The sequence below is a fragment of the Hipposideros armiger genome, unplaced genomic scaffold (genome assembly GCF_001890085.2).
Source record: "Hipposideros armiger isolate ML-2016 unplaced genomic scaffold, ASM189008v1 scaffold_397, whole genome shotgun sequence".
Lineage (NCBI taxonomy): Eukaryota > Metazoa > Chordata > Mammalia > Chiroptera > Hipposideridae > Hipposideros > Hipposideros armiger.
Genome location: NW_017731747.1, coordinates 473,543 through 500,375, shown reverse-complemented (window position 1 = coordinate 500,375; position 26,833 = coordinate 473,543). Strand labels below are relative to the sequence as shown.

The window sequence follows — 26,833 nt, the reverse complement described above, 5'->3', positions numbered from 1 at the left end:
ATGGTGCCAACTTGGGCAAGTGAAGCAACGTCCTCCACAACTAGATTGAAGAACAAAACGACAGCAACTTGTCTGTTCCCCTTCCCCAATCCCCCAGCACTGTTCCCATCCCCCCAGTTCCCCAATAAAAAAACCTTAAAAAAAAATGGTTCTAAACCACAGAGTTGTAGCATGAGCAGTAGTACTCCAAAACACCTCTTTTTTTGTTTTGTTTTGGAAGTGTACATTTAAGGTAATAATATACATGAGTAAACTATGTAAAATCTGTCAGAAACACTATGCAACACATGACAGTAGTGGTTATCCTGGTAAATTTGATGAAGGCTTTTTAAGGTTTCAAGAGCAGAGTAGTTTATCACAAGAAATTGTATTTATTATTGGTTTGGTGTCTGCTTTGCTGAAGACATTTTCAGGTCCATGTAAGAATGTCTCACATAGAAGTCTCATTCTGGCCGTCCTGCTAACAAGTCACTTATGTGCAAAATGAAACTTATCCTTGTAATCAAATCTGCTTTTTGGTTCCCTGTTTCAATGAAGTTTTCTGGTCCATGAACCTTACAGGTATCTTTGCAGCCTTCCCTTGCACTTCCTAATTTAGTCATTCTCCCTAAATCCATTAGTATGTCTATCATTAGTATTACTGCAGCTTTTCTCACCACTGCTCTCTACTAAATTCCCACTGCTGACATTAGTTCCTCACTTACTCTTTTTCACCCGGACCACTGATCTCCTTCTCAGTCTTTCCTCCTTGGGGCCATCTCACTACTGCTAGACTGATCTTCCTGAAGTATTTCAGAATTTTTCAGTGGCTCCCTGTTGTCTGTAGAGCCTGTGTTCCTCAAGCTGGCATTCACAATAACTTCATTTCTGTCTGTCTTCTAACGCTATCTGTGCTTATCTGTTATCAGAGGATACTGGGCTGCTTGCTAACAGTCATCCCTCAGTATCCATGGGGGATTGGTTCCAGGATGACCGGCTCCAGCACCAAAATCTGAGGAAGCTGAAGTCCCTTATATAAAATGGTGCAGTATTTGCATATAGCCTATATTTGCATATAGCCTACAGCAGGGTATGCCTGCACATCACTTAATTCGTGTGGATTCATATAGCGCTCAGTATGCGGTAAATTCAAGTTTTGCTTTTTGGAACTTTATGGGCTTTTATTTCAAATATTTTTGATCCAAGGTTGGTTGAATCCATAGATTAAAACCTGCGGGTATGGAGGGCCAGCTGCATCGTGATGGACATTTAAAATTTTGTCTGTGCAACATCTTTTCCACCTTGAGAACAGTGTCTTGCCGCTTTTTGGAAGTGTTCTTGCCTCTAGTTTAGCCATGTGATGGAAGGGCAAGCAAGTGTGCAAGCAGGCGGGGTTTCAGACCGAGGGGAAGGAGCAATTGAGAGGAAGGGAGGGAAGGTGTGGGGAAGAGGTCAGTTTAGCCTCTTCAGGAAGAATCTGATTTAGTTGTGGCAAACGGGGCCAACAGCAGCATTACCATCTCAGGAACAAGGCTCCTGGATGCGTTCAACAGCTGCATGTGGGAAGCCGGGAGGGCAGTGTAACTGTGACTTATAAATTCCTTCACACCTACGTAGCCGTTTACTATGGGTGCCCTCTGTCCTAGGTGCTTTACGTATATTAATTTATTTAATCCTCACAGAAACAGAAACTGAGGCATAGAGTTGTTAAGTAACTTGTCCAAGGCCAACCACGTAGTTTATGGTAGAATTGGAGTTCATTCAGGCAGGCTCCCCGGTCCCTGCGGTTAACCATTACACTATACTTCTAATTACTGCCTTTCTTTTATCCAAGCATATAATTAAAAACCCTGCCTGTCAGTTGTTTTGTATGATTCAAGTGGCATGGGAGGTAATGAAGGTATAGGTTATATCAGTTATAACTTCAAAACTTCAAAAGGTATATGTAATGGTGGTAATAACATACATTTGAAAGAAGTCATACAGGCTAATAAAACATTTTCAGAATATTATTTTGCTGAGATTAATGTTTATGCTTACTGGTAGTTGATAGAAATGAAACTTAGTCTATTATATACGATGTCAGTTGTGTCTCTCATCAGTTACAAGGCTTGACTTCAATGAAGGGAAAAGACTGCATTCTCAAGTCTCATTTATCTAGAAGGCTAGGAAGACCCTGGTTGGACTCTCTGAGAGAGACAGAAAGAGAAGTGAGCATGTGAAAATCATAGCAGTATTTACTGGGAACTGAAGAGAAAAATTCTCTGATGCAAAGGGGAGGGAATTTTTATCTGGAGAATCCCTTTGTCTTATTTGTGGAGGTGATGATTGAAATATTGACACGTCATGTATAGAGGTATCATTCTAATAAACTTATGTTAGTTGGCTAACAAACTTTCCATTCATATATGCTTTATTCCAATTATAATTGTTAGTTTTCGAAAGTACTCAATACTTGCTCTGTCACAGTACCCATGCGTTACTGTGATTCCAATTGCTTGTTGTTACGTGTCTTTCTGGTTGGTTTGTCAATGAAGACAGTGCACCGCTATCTTGTCCATCATATCCCTAGACATAGGACAGTGCCTGACCCTGACTGGGTACTCAGCAGGCATTTGTAGAGTGAATGCATGACTTTAAGTGTTAAGTAGGATACTGAAGAAGTATAATTGAGATGTGGTTGTTGTAGGGCTTAAGAGAATGAGAGGAGACACTTTTGAATGATCACTGGTTGTGTGTAGCCTCCTCATTCTCTGATGAGCACAGAGCCTTCTACAGACCAGTGAGAGTGTTCTCCTGTGTACTTAAATGTGTGTTTTCCCATGTTACTTTTCCAAATCCTAGTTGTCTTTTTCCCCCTCAACTGCTGCCCTTTTTATGAAGCCGTCTTGATTCCCCCATTGGACTCTGTTCACAGTAAGCGTGATTTTTCACCCCTTTCAGTGCATTTACTACTCTCTACCTTGTATTGTTTTTATTGTCTGGTATGTATTGTTTGTTCTACTGGACTGTGAACTCCTTGTGTGTAGAAACCAGGTCTGTCCAAACCAGCATGCTTCTGAGAGTGGAAAGGGGCACTCACTAGTCAGGTGGGTTGCTGGGGTGATAGGTGTGTCCTGGGACTGTGCCCTGCAAACCTGGAGTATGACCCCTTCCCAGTAGTCAGCACACGTTCTTTGACTGGCCACCCGAACCTGTTCGCAAGCACGTCAGCGTACATGGGAAGGCAGCAGAGTCGCAGATAAAAATACTGGTTTGGGTCTTACTCTTGTTTCTGTCACTCTACTGTTTCGTGACCGTGGGCGATTGATTTTATCTCTCAGATCCTCATTTTACTGACGTGTAAGTAGAGATGATTACTTATGTCCTGCTGTTTTTTAGCTCTTTTTTTTTTTGAGGAGAAAATGATATTAAAAAGTCTTTTAAAACTGTCCAGTGTTATACAATGTAAGATAATTACTGTGTATTTCTGTATAAACTGAAGACTTTCTAGCTGTGTAAGAAAACTAGAATCTGATGACTGAATGCTTATCTATAAATGATTTTTAGGATAAAGTAAGCTCTAATACAGTGCCTTATAAACAGTGCTAATAAGCAAGTAAATAAATAAATATTGTTATTGTTAGTATTATTGCATTCCTTGTTCTTTTACTCCCTTCAAACTTTAAAAATATGTGTCCCACTTAGAGATAAATTAATCTCTATTTGGGTCATTCTACTACATCTTGTTACTCAATTCATTGCATCCTTGTTAATAACCAAAATAAGGGTGAAAGTGGCAGGTTGGCAGGTTAAACTCATGCTGAGTAGTGTGAGGAATTACTCAGTTGCTCAAGGCAATTAATTGGAAACCATGATCTCTGCTTTTTTAGCATTCCATTCAGTATTTGAAATAACCTTTATAATGTAGGCTATACTAGAGCGCAGCAATTAAATGTGCTAACAAAAAAGAATATCCCAACTATAGGTAGAGCATGCTTTATTCAAACCATATGCCTCTTATTTCCATCCAATGGTGGTATCGAAAACTTGATGTGTTCCAGAAAGCAGTAAATTAAGCGAGGAGTGTGGAAGGCCTTCTACTTGTAGTAAATTTTAAAAGAAATTCATAAATATTTTCAAAGGAAATAGAAAAAAAAACATAATTCAGATAATATCCCAGACCAATTTAAAAAGTTTTAAAATTAATGTCTAATATTTGGACTAAACAAAAGATCTGTAGTCTTTCACCAGTTTACCAGCTTACTATTCTCATTCGCCACTAGTAGTAAATGTTAATGGACTGTGAAGAATGAACAGGAAGGTGAGTCATGAGGCATCTACATTAATATCCCCTCATGCTAATTGAAGTATTATTAAATCTTAAATTTTTTTACTCACACTGTAAAATTGCTCATCTAATTTCATAGTTGTTTTAAGGTATATTCCAAAATTGAACTTGAAAAATATTAGCTTTCAATCCAGAAGTGCCAATTAATTTCAGTATTCATGAAACAATAAAAATAATTGGATCAGGGAGAAATGAAAGCAACGTATTTTTAATATCCAAAATTGTAGGGATATAAAAGTATTTTATGTGAAACAAAAGAAGGAAACTACAACTTCATCATTAAATAATTTCTGTGACTAGTTTACATAAGGAGAATTTTAGCAATACATACCAAATTTAAAGTGAAGCTTCTTACCTCATCCTCTTTAAAGATACATCTAAAAAAAAAAACACCAAAAAACTTTAAAACGTGTGTACCTGCATCTTTAATTAAAGCATTATTACTATTATAATATAAAGCAAAAGTAAACTTCTTGAAAATGCCAGGTAGCTGAGTGATAAATTTAACAATGTCAAGAAATTTTACTGTTGTTGAACTGATTATCAATATTTTGCTAACGTATTTTTAAAAATGTTCTAATATTAAGACTAGAATTTCTTTTAAAAAGAGGGGCTAAAATTCATCCCAAAGGCTGACTTTTTAGTTAACTCAAATTTTTTCAGTGTTACTGCCAAAGAAGTTATTTCATTCATTTTCTCTAGTTATCTTCTGTATTGCTTTTCTTTTATTCTTGCCAATGCAACCAGTCTTAAGATTTACATGATAAAGGAAATCTGTGGAACTAATCATAGGAACCTCTTTCTGTTTTTTTCACATAACACCTCCGGGCACAGAAAAGACAGAATACTTCATTTGCATTCTTAAGCCATTAGGAACTTAGAATGAGTCTTTCAACTGGAAATGTTATTGCATCTACATTTCCTAGAGAAGAAAAAGGTTAACAGCCCACTCAGGTTTATGTTAACTTATCTCTTTTTAGTATCCTGATCTGCATAGGGAATGTTGAAGCTTAACCGCCCAGCCACTTTCTTCTTTACAATCAATTAGAAATTGAACTATATCTGGAAATAGGTGTCAGTGTTGATTACAGGGAAATAAAAAGGAATCAGGTATGCACAAGGGAAACAGCAAACACTAACAAACCTTAGTCTTCTAAAGTAGAAAGAACAATTTGCAAACTTAGTATAGGATATAATAACTAGAATTTTGAAAAATAAAAATTTCCCCGATAAGCTTGAAAAGTTTGCCCAGAGTATTTAAATATTTTATTATAATAAATGTAATATGTACCCGAAATATTTTCTTTGCCTTAAATATCTCACAATCCCAAAATATTTAATAAAAGAAATTTAATCATTTTCTGACTTAATAGCTGAAAAATGGAAATGGAAGTCATTCCACTGCTAAATATTAGAAATAGAAAGTGTTCTGTTGCTGTAATGTTCATTTCCTATGCGTGAAAAACAGGGTTTTATATTTAACTATATTCCTTAACTAGAAAACCTGACTTCTGCCAATTGTTACAGCAGGGAAAGTTACCGCTACTCTATTTCCCTAACTAAATATTGTACATGGCTATCATCTGGAAGTAATAATATTACTTGAGTGCATTGTGCCAAGTAGACACTGAATACAAAATATACATTAGACTGAATGAAATCCAGATACTGGTAATATTGAAAGAGAAAGACAGATTCCTTTGGTTAAACTAAGTCACAGTATATACAGTGTACCCTAAGTTAAATATAGTTTGTAAGTATGTCATTAGATTTCAGTTGATCCTGCAATTAGCATACCAAACAAATTAAAAAACTGTGTTGGTGTATAAGTTTATATTTATACTTTAAAAATAGAACCTTTGTCCCCCCCTACTACTCATCCCTCATAACAGTCAAGTTTCTTAATGTTCTTATCCTAATGAGTCACATAAATTGGGTTTTTAATTTACAATGAGCTAGTTAGCACTTAAATGACTCCTATAAATGTGGAGGTTAGGAGGCTGATAGTACCCTCTCTTCTCAGGTTGTTCTGTACCTCCCTTTATTGATGCCCCACAGTCGGTGTTGGGGGAAGTGAGTTAGGATTCCGTATTCCAGTCTTCATTGCATGGGCACAGCGAACAGCCTGGGGCTCCAGTACAATGCTGAATAGTAGCGGTGGGAGGGCTCACCGATACCTTGTACTCAAGCCGGGTAAAGACCCAGCCGACTGGTGTTCACTCATTAGCACAAAAACTACATAGGAGTGTTTCTCCCATATGTATGTTCAAATGTCCTCATTTTATTTTAAATGATTATTTAAGAAGTATACTGAGTGCAGGTTAAATCTAACCACCAGAGTAGGTTTCAACATGTGCTTCAGAAAGCTGGGAGGAGGAGACTTGCCTTTTTTACGCAATTAAGTCTTTGGAGCCCAAGTGCCAACTTGCTTAAAATTCCTTCCTGGTATGAAACTGAGCTGTTTCTTTGTTTTTAACTTACGGAAAAAAACCAAAAAACCAAAAAACCCCACAAAACCTCAAAACCAAAAAACTGTGTAATGTGTAGAATACCAGAAGTGGCCTCATTGGAAACAAAACTGTATTAAATAAGAAATCTATTTTCATATATATATATATATATATATATATATATATATATATATGGTCACGGGATGTAAAATATAGCATATGGAATATAGGCAATGGTATTGTAACATCTATATATGATGTCAGAGAGGTAGTAGACTTGGGGGGGATTATCACTTTGTGAGCAGTGTAACTGTCTAATCATTATGTTGTTTTGTACACCTGAAACTAATATAATAATAATAAAAAGAAAACCTGTTTTCAGGTTGGGTCTGCCACATTTCCAGTGCAGTGTCACACACTGTGACCTAAAGCATAATGAAATACAGCTTCTGGCACTCAGTACACAGTGAGCACAGCTTGTCAAAGGTGAGATAAAGTGGAGGTAGTGCGAGGACGAGGAGTTACATGGGAGGAGCATGAGTTTTCTACACCGATTTCTGGTTTCATCGTGGATTGGGCAGCAATCCAGTCCTTTACACAGCCCTCCTCCACCGCTGGTACAGGTGGCCTGATGGGCTGGTTTCATTGCTCAGAGAACATAGTCTCAGCTCACGTGATTTCAGCAGCACTCATGGGAAGACTTTTTCTTTGCAAACATTAGTAAGACGGGAATCCCTGATCAACCCTCTGCCACCATCCTCATGAGCTCTTCTTGGACCTCATACAAAGAGCAAACTTTGAGTGATTTGGGAGTAGCGATGTTGCAGAGCTGAGTCCTATCCTTTCCGTCCACGTTCAAGTCAGTGAAGCCGATGTTTTTGTTCTTCATAGTTTGCACTTTAACCTATCATGCTAGTAGTTGTTACCATTTCACCATGCTTTACTTGGTGCAAAATAATGGTCTACTGAAGCATGCCAGACAAACATGAGAATGAACCTTTTTCTTTAAGCCAAAAAAGCCCTTGAAGAGGTTAGCAAACTGGTTTGAGCAACACCTCACTGGCTGTGGCTGCCACGGCCCAGGAGTTGGTTTCACTCCTATAAGCTGGTGGCTACTCTGAAATTGTTTTCAAAATTCTTATTGTAAGATAAGAGTCAGATACAGAGAAACTACACAAAACAAATGTGTGGCTTGCTTAGCGTGAATAATCTTGTAATCATTACATAGGTCCAGACATTAGACATTTGCCATGTCCATGTGACCCATCTCAACCCTGACCTCCAGTCTCTCCCTATACTTACCGAATATTTTGACTTTTATAGTAATCATTTCCTTGCATTTTAAAATAATTTTATTGTCCTAATGTGTATCCCTAGACCCTATGATTTGCCTTGCCCATTTATTTTCAACTTGAATATGAGTATGTCTTCTAAATTTCTCTTAATCCACAGATTCTCCTTGCATACCTTCGATTTCCTTACAATTTATCTGTTGAAGAACTTTGGGCTATTTGACATAAAGAGGTTCTCTCAGTCTTGACTTAGCTAATTGCATAATCGTGGTGCAGTTCAGTGTTTTCCTCCATTCTTGGCATTTCCTACAATCTGGTACCCGGATTCAGAGATGGGATCAAACTCACATTTTGATCCCTTCGGCCAAGACTGTATGTAGGAGGCACGTGTTAGTGCTTTGTAAGATCAAAGCTTACTGCTTATATCTCGTACTTCATTGGATTGCAAAATGGTGAGAGTTTAATTCTGAAAACTTTTTCATTCACTAATTAGAATATATTTATAAAGAGACCCTTACCCGCATTTATTGATTAGTTACCTAGTGGTATAATTCATATAGAAAGAGCAAGATAAATGCATAATTCTTTACCTTTGTTTTTGAGGTAATAATTAGTTCTTTATCCTTCAAAGTTAACCAGTTCTTTTTAAAAGTATCATTATGAAATCATTAATTCAAACCAATATTGTCAATTTAAATCTGTTGGAATTATTAGTGAAGCTCAAGTTGTCCCTCTTCGTCCAGTGGGATCTAAGTTCATTCGTGGTCTTTTTGTCTTGACCCTCATAATCTTTTATAGCTTTCTTGCTCTCTGGTCTGACAAGATACTTTAGGCTCATGTTTTATGTTTCCTGCTCCAGGTCTTGAATCAGCCATCTTTTCAAGATACATTGGTTTCTTTTAATGGTATTTAGAAACCATAGTCAGGGTGCCAGGCATGGTCATTGTTACTGATAGTCATTGTTTCTAGGTCTTTTCAGTTTATGGGGCTAGGAAATAAAATATGTGTATTAACAGGTTTTTAACGGGTTTTATGTTACATGTTTATTACATATAACGTGTTGTATTAACTATGTTATATTAATGTAATATATAACAGTGATATATTCAATTCATGTGTATTTAGATATAATGCTAACGCCAAATAAGACATATATAATACAAAATTTAATATGTACTATAGATATTATATAATAAACATACTGTATTAATAAAATATGTAACATTTTACTAATATGTAGTATAGATAACAAAATATAAAAGAATGATTAGATATAGTCTATATTTTATGTGAGATAAAAATAACTCCTGTGTTCATAGTAGTACTTTCAGTTAAAACTCAGGATTGCAGAACTTGTACTTAACCTCTTCTTTGTCACCTCTTTATCTTCATTTTTCATATTTAGAATTCTGACTCAGGGACAGAGGAAATGCTAAAAATTAGAATACCTTATAATTACTTGTCAGTGGTACACACGCAGCAATCTTACAATAACTATATTAATACAAACATTATTACTGAAAACATTAAAAAAGTTTTACACATCATTTTCCTATTCTTCCCTACTTTTAAAATAGTTGTACTATGTATTGTCAGAAAATATAGCCATTAATATACTGTACTCTCTCCTTAGCCTTCATTTAAGCTTTAGCTCTACAAGTAACCAGAGGCCCTTTATGTTGCTCTCTCTTTAGTCATTTTGGTTTCCTGAAGCTCATTCTCTAGTACAGGAGTGGACAAACCCTTTCTGTAAAGGGCCACTGGGCAAATATTTTTGGCTTTGGAGGCCATACCATCTCTCTTTTTTAAAAGATTTTATTGCGGAATTGGGGGAGGGGAACAGCATTGGGGATTTGGGGAAGGGGAATAGACAAGCTGCTGTTCTTTTGTTCTTCAGTCTAGTTGTGGAGGACGTCGCTTCACTGGCCCATGTGGCAGGATGGCTCAGCTAAAAATAAATATATATATAAATTTTGACAGCCCCATTCTTAATAATTTGTAAAGAATGGAATACAAAAAGTCCACATAGTCTATCAATAATGAATGTTTCCTTCTCTTTGAATCAAGTACTATTATAACCAGTGGGAGAAATTGGTTAATCAATAAACTTGATGAAATGTGTATCAAAATGTTCATGAAAAATATACATTTGAATTTCTTATAATTTTTACTTTGTAGATATTTTCTAAATGGATATTTTAAATGCACAAAATAAAAGCTATCTACGTGTAACGCTGGAGAGATTAAAACTCAAGAAGTATAAATACCTAAATTCTAGAGTTGATCAACTTAGGGTAAGAATAAAAGTCAGAAATCCTTTAATTGTATACAGATTGCTCGGGTTTAATGATAAATCATGTATGCCAAAGTTACCAAGAAATAAAATCTCATATGAATTTTATCACTAGTCAACAATTTTAGGTAAAGAAGATTAGAGAACTGTATAGAAAATCTGCATTTACTTTTTTCTTTTTTTTAAAAAGGAAGTCATATCAACTGAAATAGTACAGAGCTTTCTAACTGTGGAACTCCCAAATTTTTCAGAATCCCTTGGGAAACAGCGCGAGCTTCTGTTCAGCATCTCCTTGTTGGTTTAAATGAAGGGGTGGGGGAATGATTCCGTAGTTGCAGAAATAATATCGGATGATTTCCATTATGTCAAACCATACACTGCATGAGTTGCCATGAAAACTTCTATATCCCAAATCTCCTAAGATTTTAAGGTATGATCTTTCCACACATAAAAGATGGGTAAAGCATGTTCTAGACCATCCTTTTCCTAGCTTTTGTCCGTTTGCCAGTCTCAATTACATTCGACTAACTTCAGTGATAAATAAGATCTTTCTACACAGAAAAATAATTCTGCCTTCATCAAAATCATAACAAATAGACCTGCCTTCCTTGGACATCAAGACAGCCAAGTGTAATCGTGGGATAAATTAAAAAAAGCAGCAGCAGCAAACAACAACAAAGTATAAATATCCAAGGTGAAACTACTTCACAGTTGAGTTGCAGAATGTATTTTTCATCACTGTTTTAATGAGTGCTTCTCTTTCCTCATTAGCCTTCCACTTAGTCCACCATTCACTTGAAAGAACAGACACCCCTTCTTTTGAATCTTTTTCATACTTTAAGCTTTGAGGCAAGGTTCACTATCACCTGAATGCCAAGTTACCACTATTTTAAAAATAAGTGAAAAGTGATGATGGTTGTCAGTGTACTGGTGCAGATGTGACATTTTTATCCACTGAAGCTACTGCTGTAGAATTTCTCAATAGATAACCTGATAGTGCTTCTTCCTGGAACCAGACAAACCATCGTTCAATATTTAATTACAAAAAGGTTGGTGCCCAATCTTTTGATCAACAATAAGGAGTTCTAAGACAGGTACAGCAAACAAACAAACAAACAAACATCTCCCTAAGCCAAATGGATACAATATGGAGCTTTCCTTATCTTTCTATAAGCTAATTATTGATAGGTTAAAAAAACAAAGTATACTTATAAAAATCAGGCTGCTTCCATAAAGCCAGTTTTTACTAAATGTTAGCATATCAAAGGGCGGTAGGGGAACATCGCTATTTAAAAGCAATATACTTAAAATTTCCAAAAATTACCTTGGAGAATTAGCACTTCTTAAAGAAGTTAGGTATAAAAATTCACCAAACGTGTGAGAGTCACAACCCTGTCTTTGGAGTAGTACTAGAAAGTTCATTAAAAAAAAAAAAGAATAAATACACTGCAAACTTTTATTTTCACCAAGTTCATCCTCCCTTGTTAGAGCATGAATAATTACCGGTGTAGGAGTTTAATTTGAAAAACAAACAAATATTCAGAGTGCTATTGCTCAGTGTAGCTGTAGAAAAATTTAGTTGATGGAAATGCAATGATTGAGATTAGGCAAAACTGCAGTAAATACGTACTCCCCATAACAGCTATACTTTAGGTAAACGGGAGTGACACATCCTCTACTCAAAGTCTAAGAGTAAATGGATGCGGAATGGGAAGGATGGTAATCTGTGTGTTTTATCTTGTTTTTAATATAGGATGGATAATAGGTTACCCACATTAAATATTCTTTAGAAACAAAATTCTACTTGATATTTTGACAAACCCACCCTCCATTCCTTAGGTTAATTTCTGTATTCATTTTTACTTTACTAATCATTGTACTGCTATAGCTAAATCAACTAAAATAGGAAAATCATAGTTTTAGGGAAAGATGTGAAGACATCTTTCTCGTAAGTGCTATTTTACTTGGTAGGTCTTTTGGCTGTATCACTATATGCTATTTCAACCTCCTTATCACTGGAACAGGTGTATTAGTGAACTTGTCCCTACAATTAGTTAAGTATCTCCAAATGCCAGTCATTCTTTTGGAATATCAGAGTTGTGATATTTTTTGGCCACCACCTTGACAATGTGCACTTTGGGCAGCAGGCAACCAATGTCATTTCATTGCCATGCAGAAATTTACGTGTGGAAAACTTAATGTCCTCTATATTATTCTTATCAATTTCATTAGGGAAGGGAGATTTCAGATATTCATCCAGTTTCTGCAGTGTTTTCAAGAGACCCCTTTCCAAAGCTTCATTAGTGTCTGGCTGTGGATTCTTAATATAGGCAGAGAATTTGGCATAGATGTCCACTCCAGCAGTATTTGATTCTGGGTGTTTTGGTGAAAGGATTAAGTACTTGGGAGGGCATATGACTTCTTCAAGAAATTCTTCCGTCTGATTTACATCCGTTTTGACTTCATTGTTGAAAATTATAAATGATGATTGGGTTCCAGGAGCCAAGTCCTGCAGGTCTATAGGCTTCCTTTTCGGGTTAACAGTTGTGACACTAAACACAGCTCCTTCAGCCAAAGAATCAGAAAGAGCCTCTGGGAAAAAGGGCGGTTTCCTGTGTCTTCGCCATCACTGTCAGCCTTGACGAAGAGCTCGAAGATGGGCTCTGGACTCTTTGTCCTCTTCTGTCATCCTGTTGGGTGGCAACGACAACACCATGGCCGGCTCCGCTGGGCTCCGTGGACTGGAGCGGGGTAACAGTGCTGTTTCTGCTCTGGGGCTGCTTTGGGGTAGGTTCCAGCCGCGCTGCGCCTCCCTGGCTGGGTCCCTGTGTCCCGATCGCCTCGGCCCTTCAGCCCCACCCCACGCCTTGTGTGCGACCGGGACGTTTTTTGAACTATGGTTTTTAGGGTTCTTTTTCTCTGCTTTAGTTTTCTTCAAAGACTCCTCTTATCCATATGTTGGATGGTCTTTGTTTATTTTTAGTGGTTGTCATTTTCTCTTGGATCTTTTAAAAATGTCTTCACTTTTTGATATTTAAATTTAAAAAATTATTTCCCTTTCATTTTCTATCTTGTTAATGCGTTATCCGTTTCCTGTATTCATTTGTATGTTCCCCTCTGGTTTAGTCTTCATTTCTGAAAGTATTTTATTTTTCATTTAAAATTCTATCCTGAGATCTGTCATCTCATTTCTAATTCTGATTTATGTTATTTCATGTTTTCTATCACTTTAAAGTGTCTTTCAGCTTGTTTTGAAACAGGTAACAGTTTTGATCTGTTGTGTTGGCATGTTTTTCTCTTGTGCTCTTTCCATCCCTCCATGGATGTTATTCTAGTGTGTATGTATGTATGTATGTATGTATGTATATATGTATGTATTTATCTTATGAAAACATTGTATGGGATTTACCTTGATACTTTTGTTTAGTTTTATGTGTGAAATTAGTTTTCCTCTATGTTGCTTTTAAAAGAGGTATATATTTTTTAAAATCAGTGATACATGTCTAAGAATTTCAAATACTTGAATAGAGAAAGCAGGAAAAGATTTATTCTGAGGTCTTGAAAAGATGAATTAACCTTGTAATCTATTATTCTTTTTGATGCTTATATTGTTATGACCATATTCAGTGGGTAGCCCTTTCTGTCTGCTACTGTGTACTTTTGAGATAACTATTTTGAAAGGTTTCTCACTGACTCAGTTTTTTATCTCATGTGCTGCACCAATCCTGGAAGTGGCCTTTTCTTCCAGAAACCCTTTTTTGTATTGGTAGGTAATACGTTGAAGTCCAGAATCTGGGTCCTTTGAGCAGTTTGGCACGTTTTCTGTGGCTGTGTCTCCTGTTTGACCCTGGTTTTACAGTTAATCAAGTAGTAATTCTTGGTGAGCCTAAAGTGTATACTTAAAAGAAAAAAAATCTGAATTCATAGTACAGTGACTTAGTAATTTTTACAGATGGCAATTATTTCTGTCCTTCATTTGTAATATAAAGCCTATTGTAAATTACATCTCATTATTTCCTTAACAAATTGCTTAAACCTAACCTTTTTTTCCATTCTATCAAAGTTTGACCAGAACCATAAAAATCACAGGGTTTAGAAAATGAAAGGAATCTTAGAGCAGTGATTTAAGCTTTTCATAATTCCTATCCTGTGTATCACTATTAAATAGTTTTCCAATGATGATGAAAAATGCACACTTTTTTCATGACCCTAAGACATTTATCTGCTTTCAGGTATTGTATTTATCATTCATGGTAAATTTACAAGGACTTTTAAAAGGCATATTTTTAGAAGTAAATTTTGACATGCTATGGCACATCAAAAAGACTTACTGATACTGAAGGGAAATGGATACGTAAGGGAAATGGATAATTAGATGGATGAAAAAAAATCCAGGGTTTCAGGAGAGTATTAAAAGGTTAGTAGTAGATAAATTCTATCTTTAAGTTCTAAATCACACAAATGAATTTGGTCAAGAACTCAGGACTTTTGAAACATGCTCCCTCACTTTGCAATTTCCATACTGTCTTACCCTGCCTCATCCTTGCTTTTTTTTTTTTTTAAGATTTTATTGGGGAATCGGGGGAAGGGGAACAGACAAGTTGCTGTCGTTTTGTTCTTCAGTCTAGTTGTGGAGGACGTTGCTTCACTGCCCAAGTTGGCACCATCATTGCGCTCTTCCCTGGCGAGGCAGATCAGTCGCCAGCTTCTGGACGGCCGCTCACTGCAGCTGCTGGCCGCTCACGCTGGCTGCTCGCTACACACAGTAGCCCATGGCAAACCAATGCCACAGGGACTGCAGCCTATGCCGTCGCCAGCGACTCACGGCAGCCCAGCTCCAGATTGAGCTGTTGTTCAGCATCTTAGCTGTGGAGGGCAGTGTCACTGGCCCTCATATGTGGGATCCGAACCGGGGCCCTCTGGCATTCCAAGCCAGTTCTTAACCAATGCGCTACTCGGCCGGCCCTCATCCTTGCTTTTTTGGTCAAATAATTATGGGAGTCAGAAGCTAGGGGTACTGTTTTAATATTTTGCTTTAATTACATTTAAAGGCTAACCGAAGGAGTACTACCAAAACATATAAATATAAGGAAGTTAGTTTATTGAAACATCTATTCAAATAGTTACGTGGCTCACATTGGCTATTTTTCTTTTGTGTTAAATGGGACAAAGAATAGTCACTAAATACTTGATGTGAGCCTTTTTTTTCTGGTAATTTTGCATTTTGAGGTGAGTAATTTTCCTCCAGTTAGAGTACTCGAGAAAAATCTGGTTAATCAGTGGTTTTTGGTCATTGGGCTCTTGTTAATCAGAAGTTTTACTGTATAATCATAATGTATAATCATAATGAACATTTTGGATGTTCTCATTTGTTATTTCTTTAACTCTTTGTCAGTGTAGGTATTCTGATTACTTAATTACATCTGCCTGGCATAGTGGTATTTAAAACAGCATTTATAGTAAAAATTCCTCCATCTTAGCAAGTAAAATGAGAATATAGAAAGACAATTGATAGTTAAAACATGACTATTTTCTCTTAACTTTACTTAGTGTTTGGTGGTTTGGAGGTTTGGGATAAAGAGAAATGAATATGAGTATTGCTATGGTCCCAAATGACTGGCTTATCCAGCTGGAGACAGTGTGTGTGGAGATAGATGCAGGCCTACCACCACTTTGCCTATTACAGAACAACTCCACTCTTCATGCATTTTACATTTTGGGGGTTTTAAATTTTTTTTTTTTAAAGAAAATGAGGTTCTGTTAAAACGACATACAAACATTTAATAGAGGAGTATTTTATGAGCATCTGTAATGGCTGTAGAGGTTTCTTATCTAGCATTCTGGCATTTGTAACACTGGTAATTGTAGGTATTTGGGTTCTTATAATGTATTTTGGGGTCCTATGGACCTAGCTGTCTTATTATTGTAGTGTTCTCTTTTTATCAGACTTTGGATAGGGGACAAAACTAACATTTGTGGCATCCAGCTTAGTGATTTACATTATTATTTTATTCAGTCCTTCCATCAGACTTGCAAGGTGGTTATTATTCCCATTGTCCCCACAAAGAGAAGGATGTTTTAAGCTCAGAATTTTAAAATGTGCCATTCTTCTGTCTTGCTTTTGGACAGGAGGGAAAGACTACATCCTGAGTTTAAAAGCATTGGCTTTTCTATACATTTTATCTGAATGATTTCATCTAGAACTTTTCATTACCTCCGGTATTTGATACCTTTAAAAATCCATATCTCAGCCTAGACCTAAAGCCTCTGGACAGCTCTGTCTGCCTCCTGAACATGGGCACTTGACTCAGCACGTGCAGAGTTGAAGTCATCATCTCTTCTGCAAATATTTATCTCCTCTTATATTCCTTCTGTTGATGCCTCATTCTACTTCTGTCTCCTCCTCTGGGTAGGTTTAATCCTCTTGGGCTATAATGGCCGAGAGAGCAACCTGAGCAACACACCACAGTAGTTTTTCTGGATAATATTCTCCTCAGGAGACGGAAACTCTGTTCCCAACCCAAGAGACCCTTCAGGCAGCAATGGTCAGTAGAAAGAATGTGAGACATAAAATACCCAATTTATTCTTTATACCTACCGAAGGTCACGGGAGAATCAGCATTTTGGTACCTTAGTCTGATGATGACCAGCATACAATCTGTTTTTTCCTGCCTTCATTTTTAGCCTCAGTTCTTCGTGTAATAACCTCATCTTTTACCTCAGCAAGCCCCTTCTTTACTTCCCTAGACCATGCCTTTCGGTGATGCTAACTACATTGAATTTTGTTGTCCCTAATTAGTATTTTCTTCATTAGTGTTTTGTTGATTATAATTTAAACATATAGAGGTGGATCCATTGCTGGGGAACTAAATGTTATTTATATAGAGTGGTTTTTATTGAAATCATTACTGTATCTGGTAAGCTCCCACTGTATTCTGGACTAATTTCTTGTAGTCACAAGGATATAAGCATCCCGAACCTCATTTTATCTGTTTCTCTGAGGCATCAGTGATCTGTTCATATTCCCTTGGATTAGTTGATATCCTATGGTTTTAATACCCATGTTACCACCTACATTTAGATCAAGGCCTGACACAGAGTTGGTATTCAATAAAAATAGGTATTTGTGGTGAACTAGGCACTGTGTTGTAGAGTATTGAGAATACAAAGATTTACAAGGAATTTAAAAAATGAATTTACTATTTAGATTGGGTGGCAGGTTACAGTGTATAAATATAACACCATAGAAGCTGTCTTTCCAAAGAGTACTGTTAGTATCAAGCAGGAGTTTTCATTACTTTTATTTTTCTTTGACCCAACTTTGTTTCATATATCTTTGTTCATACTCACTGTATGCAATATAGTATTATATGTTTTAATGTATTGGTTCAAATGCTTACTTATAAGTCGTTTTTGCATGTAAATAATTAGTAAGTGTATGTGGGGGTTTTCTTTTTATAAAATTGTGACGCCAAGCACTGTAATGTTTTTGTTATAAATTTCTACTGTATTTCTCCAAAGGCAGCAGAAGATGTCACTTTCATTGGACCTGACACACATGCTATTCAAGCTATGGGTGACAAGATTGAAAGCAAATTATTAGCTAAGAATGCAAAGGTTAACACAATTCCTGGTTTCGATGGAGTAGTCAAGGTGAGAAACTATTTTACTCTAATAGTACTTGTCCTCAGGTAAAATATTTTGTCAAAAGTTTAAGGTAAAATGCAATTATTGCTTTTTAAAACATACGTGTGTCGGTTTAAAAAAATCAGTGTTGTTCATACCTGTATTATTTTAAATGGCGCAAGTTAAAAAAAGCAAGAAGCCACTTATGTGTTGTATTTAATGATCAGTATTGGCTCACACTTTCACAGGAAAAAACTTGGTGAGTTAAAAAGGTGCTGTTAGATCTCTGGATTTTATTTAATGCTGGCATATATTTAATGTTGGAAACGTTATGATGTTCTCTGTGTATCTTTATATTGAGCTTCTGTCCATATGCATAAAATATAAAATATAGACATGTTTCTGGTGAAAAGTGGTATAGCTATGGATGCCTATATATCCCCCACACAACTCCTTAACCAGCAAGCAGTTTTTGCTGAAGGCTTCTGAGGAAGAAATGCAGAAATTGGAATGTGTGTCCTGTTTCCCCCTACTCCCCTCAGAAAAACTGTTATTTTTTTCATTAGGTGAGAGTCCCTATGTCGACTTTAACCTTGTGATTTGAGTTAGTCTGCAAGAACTCTTCACCTCAGTTTCTTATTGTTACATTTTGAGCTGGGCAGTTCTTCGTGCAGGGTCATTTAATGCATTAACAGGATAGTTAGAACGTTTGGCCCCTAGTTAACATTTCCAGCTTCTTGTCCATATTTACCTTAATCTGTATTCATTCATTTTTTTCTTACAAGGAAGAGGTGTTCGCCATCCTTTGTGAAGCCAGTTCTTCCTCTTACCTTCCTGATATACCCTTTATAGCTTTTAGGGGCTACAGTTTTCACTGCTCATCTTTTCTCTTCTGTATTTTAAAACTCTCCTTGTTTTTCGGATCCTTTCCATTACTGTTGCTGTTTAAAAGGCTCAGTTACTCAACAGATAAACTGACCCCTGGACTAAGTGATAAATGAGATACCCATGATCCCTCACTTCATGGTGTTTCTAGTTTATCAGAAAGAAATAAGTGTTCCTCCTCTTCAGAGAGCACAGTGCCCTCTTGTCACTCCCCAGCTACCATCTTAATTCTCTCTTTCCTTTCACAGCCACACATCTTAAAAGAATTGTCCTCACTTTCTCTCATTTCTATACTTTTTGCTTAATCTTTAAACTACTGAAGCCTGGCTTCTTTCTCATTCCCATGGAAAGTTCTCTTGCAGAGGCTATCAGCAGCCTATTCCTCTCACTAAACCCAGTATATATTTTTTAATCCTAGTTTTGGAAACATTTTGAGTCTCTTGGTCACCTCTTTATTCTAGAAATATTCACTTCTGATACATTACTCAGTTCTAGTTTTGTTTTTGTATTTTTTGGCTTGTTTCGAACATTCCTTCTTAGAACATTTAAAGAACGAAGTTAAAAAGAAAACTAAGAATCCAGAATAAAACTGAGCTTAAGGCAGCTCACAAAAAGTGAGGAAAGAGCTGGGGTCACAACTGCTTCAGGGTGTCCTCCTAAATGCTGTCCAGAGGTGCTAGAGCTCAGCTCTGAAGTCCCCAATGGACCTATCCTTTCTTTGCTAGCACAATTGGATTAGAGTACAGCCTGTTTTCACAGAAAAGATTTTGAGGGTAGCTTCCCAAGAACCTTGTCCATCTTTTACCATTTTTCTAAACCTCTCTGGTTTCCTATGTAATTGGGTCTCAAGTCACTCTGAGGGTCTTCCTCTTCTCCCCTTTAATCCAGTATTTTCTTGTTTGTTTTTCTTTTGTTTTTTTTTTTTTAGCTGAGCCATCCTGCCACCTGTTGGCAGCTCAGCGGCAGCTCAGCTCAGGCTGGGAATCGAACCAGCGACCCTGTTGCTCAGAGCTTGCACTCTTGAGCGAGCTCTTAACCAACTGAGCCACTTGCCCGGCCTAATCATTTTCTGTCTGGGATTCTTACTAGCAATAAGAATCAACTGGTATAAATCTGGGGAACCTAGATTATAATCTCAGTTTCTCTATAAATTTCTGTCTGTCTTGTATAGGCTTTGGAAAGTCTTGGGTAATGCTTCTTAGTTCAGAATGAGACCAAGGCTTTAATTCAATCATAGTTGTTTGCCCTGTTCTAACAGGGGCTTACTGTTAAAAGGTAATGTTGCTTTGAGTGTTTCTGGCCAGCTAGAAGAAAAGGGGAGCAGGTCAGAGGAAGAGAGATCAGGGTAGGGGGAAATGGAGGAACATAGAATGGAGGGAAAGGATGAGCAGGATAAAGGTTTGAGATAGAAGTTTTTCACATTTTTCATTTGGCTTTTCCTACACCTTTCCCCTTCCCGATGAACTTTGTCTTCCTTGTGATAAGGAAACAATTTTAGAACCTGAATTTCTTTTGGAAGCTTCCTCATGTTAATAAAAAAATGCAGAACTCTAGGCGCTGGAGATTTTGCTTTCCCCCCCCCTAAGGTGCCTCTGAAATGAACCATTCATATCAAAAGCTTGCAATAGAGTTTACTATTAATTCTAAATCATCCTTGGTGAAATCATGTCATCTAGAAAGATAAAAACATGAATATGAGTTAGATTTAATACATTTAAGGAGAAGAAGTCTGACTCAGAGCTAGCACAGACTTAGCCTGAGACAAACTCGTAAGAGTCTTGTAATGGCATATGAAATATGTTGTTTGTATACTTCTTGTCTTGGACTCCCACCCTAATGGTTGGCTGTCTCAAATTGCAGACCTGACAATGTGCAGTGCTTTGGGGGTTTAAGATTTGGAGGGGAGATCTCTCCCAGATTCAGACTCCATGGACAAAACAAGTCAGGACAGAGGATAGTTCTCAAGGTTTTGATATGGGTTTCAAGGCAAATTTTGTACTATTTGGATACCAGTCTGACGAAACTTTCTGACCTCACTGGCTCCTGGAGCCAGCTTGAAGATGAAATTATAGGTCTTATGCTTGTCTTCTTCCATAGGAACGTTGTCATATGGACCTAGAGCAAAAAAATGTTGATTTCTTTGCTAATAGGGACAGTTTTGTTAGTAATCAGTAAGGTTTCTTCCAATAATAAATGTTTTCAACTCTGATTAGAAAATCAAAAGTTTCTCCATTCCTAAAGTTTCTGCAAAGGAAATTGGAGCTATCCCCAGTATGATACTTTCTGATCCTGTGTCTGGGGAGGCCCCTGAGTAGGGGGCTCAGGTGGGCATCTGAGGAACATTGCAGTTTTTGAATATAGGCTCTTGAACTGTATTGGCAGGTCTTGAAAGATTTCAGTGGAAGCTCCAAGACTGCCTCAAAGTGGCGGTGTCCTTTACTGCAATAGGTGATAAGCTTGGTTTGGCTCATTCAGCAGGTTAATTTGGTTGTCTTGTCAGGGAGGCTGCATTTGACAATCTATATTTGAATTCGCAACCTCTGTTAATTTGAAAAATAGGGAAAAGTAGAAAGTAGAAGAAAACAAATCCACTTATCTTTTCAATTTTGTCTCCTTGCATGTCTTAGGTGATTTTTAAGATCCTGTTACAATCTCAGATAATGATAAGTTCTCATTATCTGTGTTGACTTTAACCATGGTGTACAGTTCTTAACACCTATTGTCTGGATTAATTTATTTAGCCACAATTGAAACTGCAGGTTATAGCTTTCAGATAAGCATTTAAAAATGTTTTTAAAGAATGAATGCCTTATTGTTCCTCTAAGTTTTAATACTAGTTTTATTTCTAGTTTGCTTTTAATTATTTCTGATGTAAGGTGTGTATTTTTTTTTTCTTTTACATTTGGTTATTTAGATTTCTTGTGTATTAACTCCACATTTATTTGGAACTACACTACTTTCACATTTTGTAGTTTAGATTTGTTACGTAAAAGATTACTTTTGAGGATATGTATGAAGATAGAGGTTTGCTGATGCAAATAAATAGTGTAAATTTTTGGAATACCTTGTGGTTTTAGCAACTGCATTAGCAATACTTTTGCATTGGAAGAAGGTATGTGCTAATTAACGGATAATTCCATCTTTCTTTAAATCCATAGGGTTTAAAAAAAATTAGCCTGTGGTATTTTTAAGACTAAATTCTTTTTTTTTGGCTACTATATTATATTCTACTTTTTTACCCCAAGTAATTTTCATCGCTAACTTGAGTAAATTAATGTAGTTTCAATTTGTTACATTTCTCTTTAAAACTTTTGTTTTTTTCTCATTCGAGTATTTAGAATGTTATATGGAGATGATTTACCATTTAAAACATTTTTAATTTTTTGAGGAATCACCATACTGCCTTCCATAGCAGCTGTACCAATCGCATTCCCACCAACAGTGTATGAGGGTTCCTTTTTCTCCACAGCCTCTCCAACACTTGCTATTATTTGTCTTGTTGATGATAGACGTTCTAACAGATGTGAGGTGATATCTCATTGTGGTTTTTATTTGCATATCTCTGGTGATTAGTGATGTTGAGCATTTTTTCATATGTCTACTGGCCATCTGTATGTCCTTTTTGGAGAAATGTCTATTCAGGTCCTCTGTCCATTTTTAAATTGGATTGTTTGTTATTTTGATGTTAAATTGTGTGAGTTCTTTATAAATTTTGGATATTAACCCCTTATCGGATATATCAATGGTGAATATCTTCTCCCATTCAGTAGGTTGTCTTTCCGTTTTATTCATGGTTTCTTTTGCTATTCAAAAACTTTTCGTTTGATATAGTCCTATTTGTTTATTTTTTCTTTTGTTAACCTTGCCTGAGGCGACATATCAGAAAAATTATCACTAAGACCAATATCAGAGAGTTTACTGCCTATGTTTTCTTCTAGGAGTTTTGTGGTTTCACATCTTACATTTAAGTTGTTAACCCATTTTGAGTTTATTCTTATATATAGTGTATGAATGTGGCCTGGTTTTTCATTTTTTTGCATGTATCTGTTCAGTTTTCCTAACATCATTTATTGAATAGACTGTCTTTACCCTATTGTATATTTTTGCCTCTTTTGTTATAGATTAATTTACATTTACCATATAGGCATGGGTTTATTTCTTGGCTCTCTATTCTCTTCCATTGATCTATGTGTCTGTTTATATGCCAGTACTATGCTGTTTTGATTACTATAGCCTTGTAGTATAGTTTGATATCAGGTATTGTGATACCTCCAACTTTGTTCTTCTTAAGATTGCTGTGCTATTGAAGTCTTTTGTGGTTCCATATAAATTTTAAGATTATTTGTTCTAGTTCTGTGAAAAATGCCATTGGTATTTTTATAGAGATTGCATTGAATCTATAAATTGTTTGGGTAGTATGGATATTTTAATGATGTTAATTCTTCCTATCCATGAACACAGTATGTGCTCCATTTATTTGTATCTTCTTCAGTTTATTTCTCCAGTGTCTTATAATTTTTTCAAGTACAAATCTTTTACCTTTTTGGTTAAGTTTATTTCTAGGTATTTTATTTTTTTGATGCAATTGTAAGTGGGACTGTTTTCTTAATTTTTCTTTCTGATAATTCATTATTGGTGTATAGAAATACAACTGATTACTGAATATTAATTTTGTATCCTACTACCTTACTGAATTCATTTGTGAGTTCTGATAGTTATTTGGTGGAATCTTTAGGGTTCTCTATATAGAGTATCATGTCATCTGCAAATAGTGAGAGTTTTACTTTTTCCTTTCCAATTTGGATCCTTTGTCTTGTTCCTGATATTAAGGAGACTGCTTTTAGCTTTCCCCCATTGATTATGATGTTCACTGTGGGTTTGTCACATATAGCCTTTATTATGTTGAAGTGTCTTCCCTCTATTCCCACTTTGCTGAGAGTTTTTATCATAAATGGATGCTGGATTTTGTCAAATGCTTTTTCTGCGTCTATTGATGTGGTCATATGATTTTTATCCTGAATTTTGTTTATGAGCATGTGGTGTATCACCTTAATTGATTTGTGGATATTGAACCAACCTCGCATCCCAGGAATAAATCCCACTCGATTGCAGTATATGATCTTTTTAATGTGTTGCTGAATTCGGTTTGTTAATATTTTGTTGAGGATTTTTGCATCTATGTTTATGGGATATCATAATTTTAATTGTCTTTTTTTGTATTGTCTTTGGAATCAGGGTAATGATGGCCTTGTAAAATGAGGTTGAGAGCCTTTCATCCTCTTGAGTTTTTGAAATAGCTTGAGAAGGATAGATTTAATTATTTTTTGAATATTTGGTAAAATTCACCTGTGAAGCCATCTGGTTCAGGACTTTTGTGGGAAGTTTTTTGATTACTGATTCAATTTTGTTAGTAGTAATCAATGTGTTCAGATTTTCTGTTTCTTCTTGATTTAGTTTTGGAAGATTATATGTTTCTAGGAATTTATCCATTTCTTCCAGCTTGTCGAATTTGTTGGCATGTAATTGTTTGTAGTATTTTCTTATAATCCTTTGCATTGATGTGGTGTCAATTGTCACTTGTCTTTCATTTCTTTTTTTTTTTTTTAAGATTTTTATTGGGGAATTAGGGGATGGGAACAGCGCTGGGGAATTGGGGGAAGGGGAACAGACAAGTTGCTGTCATTTTGTTCTTCAGTTTAGTTGTGGAGGACGTTGCTTCACTGGCCCAAGTTGGCACCATCATTGCACTCTTCCCGGGGAGGCAGATCAGTCACCGGCTTCTGGACAGCCGCTCATGGCGGCTGCTGGCCACTCATGCTGGCTGCTGGCTACACACGGTAGCCCATGGCAACCCACTGCAGCAGGGGCTGCAGCCTACGCCATCATGGGTGACTCCTGGCATCCCAGCTCCAGGTTAAGCTGTTGTTCATCATCTTAGCTGTAGAGGGTGCAGCGTCACTGGCCCTCACATGGGATCCAGAACGCGTGGCCCTGCTGCTCAGAGCCGGCATCTCAAGTCAACTCTTAACCAACGTGCCACACAGCCGGCCCTTCCTAGATGTCATTGTTAATCCATTCACTGTTTAGTATTTAGCCCCTATGTGTTCCTGTGTTTTCCATTTTTTCTCTTGTAATTGATTTCTAGTTTCATATCATTGTGGTCAGAGAAGATGCTTGGTATGATTTTAATGTTTTTAAATTTATTGAGACTTATTTTGTGGCCTAACATGTGGTTTACTTTGGAAAATGTTCCATGTGTACTTGAAACGAATGTATATTCTGTTGCTGTGGGGTGAAATGCTCTAAAAATATCAATTAAATTCATCTGATCTAATTTGTCATTTAAGGTGAATGTTTCCTTGTTGATTTTCTGTCTGGAAGATCTATCCCTTGATGTCAATGGAGTGTTAAAGTCCCCTACTATGACTGTATTACTGTCAAATTCTCCCTTTGTCAGTTAATATTTGTTTTATGCATTTAGGTGCTCCTGTGTTGGGTACATAAATGTTTACAAGGGTTATATCCTCTTGTTGGATTGATCCCTTTATCATTATGAAATGTCCTTCTTTGTCTCTTTTATAGCCTTTGTTTTAAAGTCTAGTTTGTCTGATATAAGTATTGCTACTCCAGCCTTTTTTTCATTTCCATTTGCATGAAATATCCTTTAATGTGTACTAAATTTTAGAAAGATTTGAAATTATATTGAAACAGAAAGTCTTCTGCATGACTTGGGGTTACCTAGAAAACACAATCAGCTAGAACTTATTTCCTGAACCCAGGATCATTGAAAATTTTGCTTTACTTTATATATGAATGCAGAATAGTTTGAGGATGCTTTTTGCATACAGATAGAGCTTTTGCCCGTTGTGTCTTGAAACAATGATCTTTTTGTTGGTTGTTGTTGCAAAAACAGTCATTGATTTGTTCTAGAACCAGGGGAAGAAAGTAAACTCTTAAGTAGCTTCCCATATGAATGAATAGCAGGACACTCATCCAGTGAGTACAGAATTCAGGCTTGGTAAGTCGGCTGTATGTAGCAAGTAAGAAAGGAGAGGTGTGGTCTGAATCATGGATGGTAGAGTCAGTATGATGACAATAAAATCACTGTAAAAATAAATTGGCTGTTTAGCATCAAGAACGATTTGAATTTCCCTGTCTTTGTTGTCGTTTTTGGTTTCCTTCCCTGCCCTTCTTCCTTGCTCACCAGCAATAAGGAGTACACAGATGATCTGATCCAGTGAAGTGCAGTGGAGATGCACGTGCACACTGTTTTGCAGTATTGTAGTGCCGGTATTAGTTCTATATTATACAAGTTCAGAGGATGAGTGATAACCACAGGATATGCAATCAAGGCCAGGCAGGAAAGGAAGAAACTTGGTAGTTTGGGGTGGTAGATTGCTCATTTATCACAGATTGCCAGCCTTAATAGAGTGCTTATTGGAGTATCCTTGATAGACACTGTTCTAGTGTGTTTCAGTCTTGAATAATTTCATCTTTCTCAATAACCCTATGAGATAGGTATTGTTATTATTTCCTTCTTAGATATGAGGAAACCAAATCCCAGAGAGGCACACTAGTAAGTAACTCGTTCACTGTCACAGAGCCAGTGTTGGGGCCCAGCCTTCTGGCTCCATCCAGTACCTGTGCTGTGAGCCATGGGGCTTTGCTGCTTTGCAGGTGGGTGCTGTAGGGGATTAACAAATATGTTAGGCTTGCAGAACAGGCACCCAATTTTTATTGGCTCCTTTCTATATTTTTGCGATCTACTTATGTGGTTATAGCATCATCACCCACCCCGCCCATCATATTCTCTGTAAAACAGAAATTTTTACTGCTTTGTTCTTGGTTTGGTTGGTAAGAGCTCACTTAATGTAAATTGTGCTAAAATAGGGTAGTAAAAGAAATGGTTACAGGTTCTGTTGGCCTTTTTCCCCTTTTTCCATTTTTTGAACCTCTGTTTTGGAAATATATAGCTTAA

The 26,833-nt window shown here is 36.6% G+C and overlaps 1 protein-coding gene and 1 pseudogene across 1 annotated transcript in view; one reads left to right on the top strand and one right to left on the bottom strand.

The window, feature by feature from the left end:
* PCCA (propionyl-CoA carboxylase subunit alpha) overlaps positions 1–26,833 on the top strand; it is a 353,425-nt gene that overhangs the window by 79,098 nt on the left and 247,494 nt on the right. The window contains exon 7 of the mRNA XM_019663655.1: positions 17,866–17,997. Coding sequence (XP_019519200.1) covers positions 17,866–17,997 — 132 coding nt within the window. The remainder of the gene's footprint in view (positions 1–17,865; positions 17,998–26,833) is intronic.
* On the bottom strand, positions 12,305–13,060 carry LOC109393925 (chloride intracellular channel protein 4 pseudogene; annotated as a pseudogene).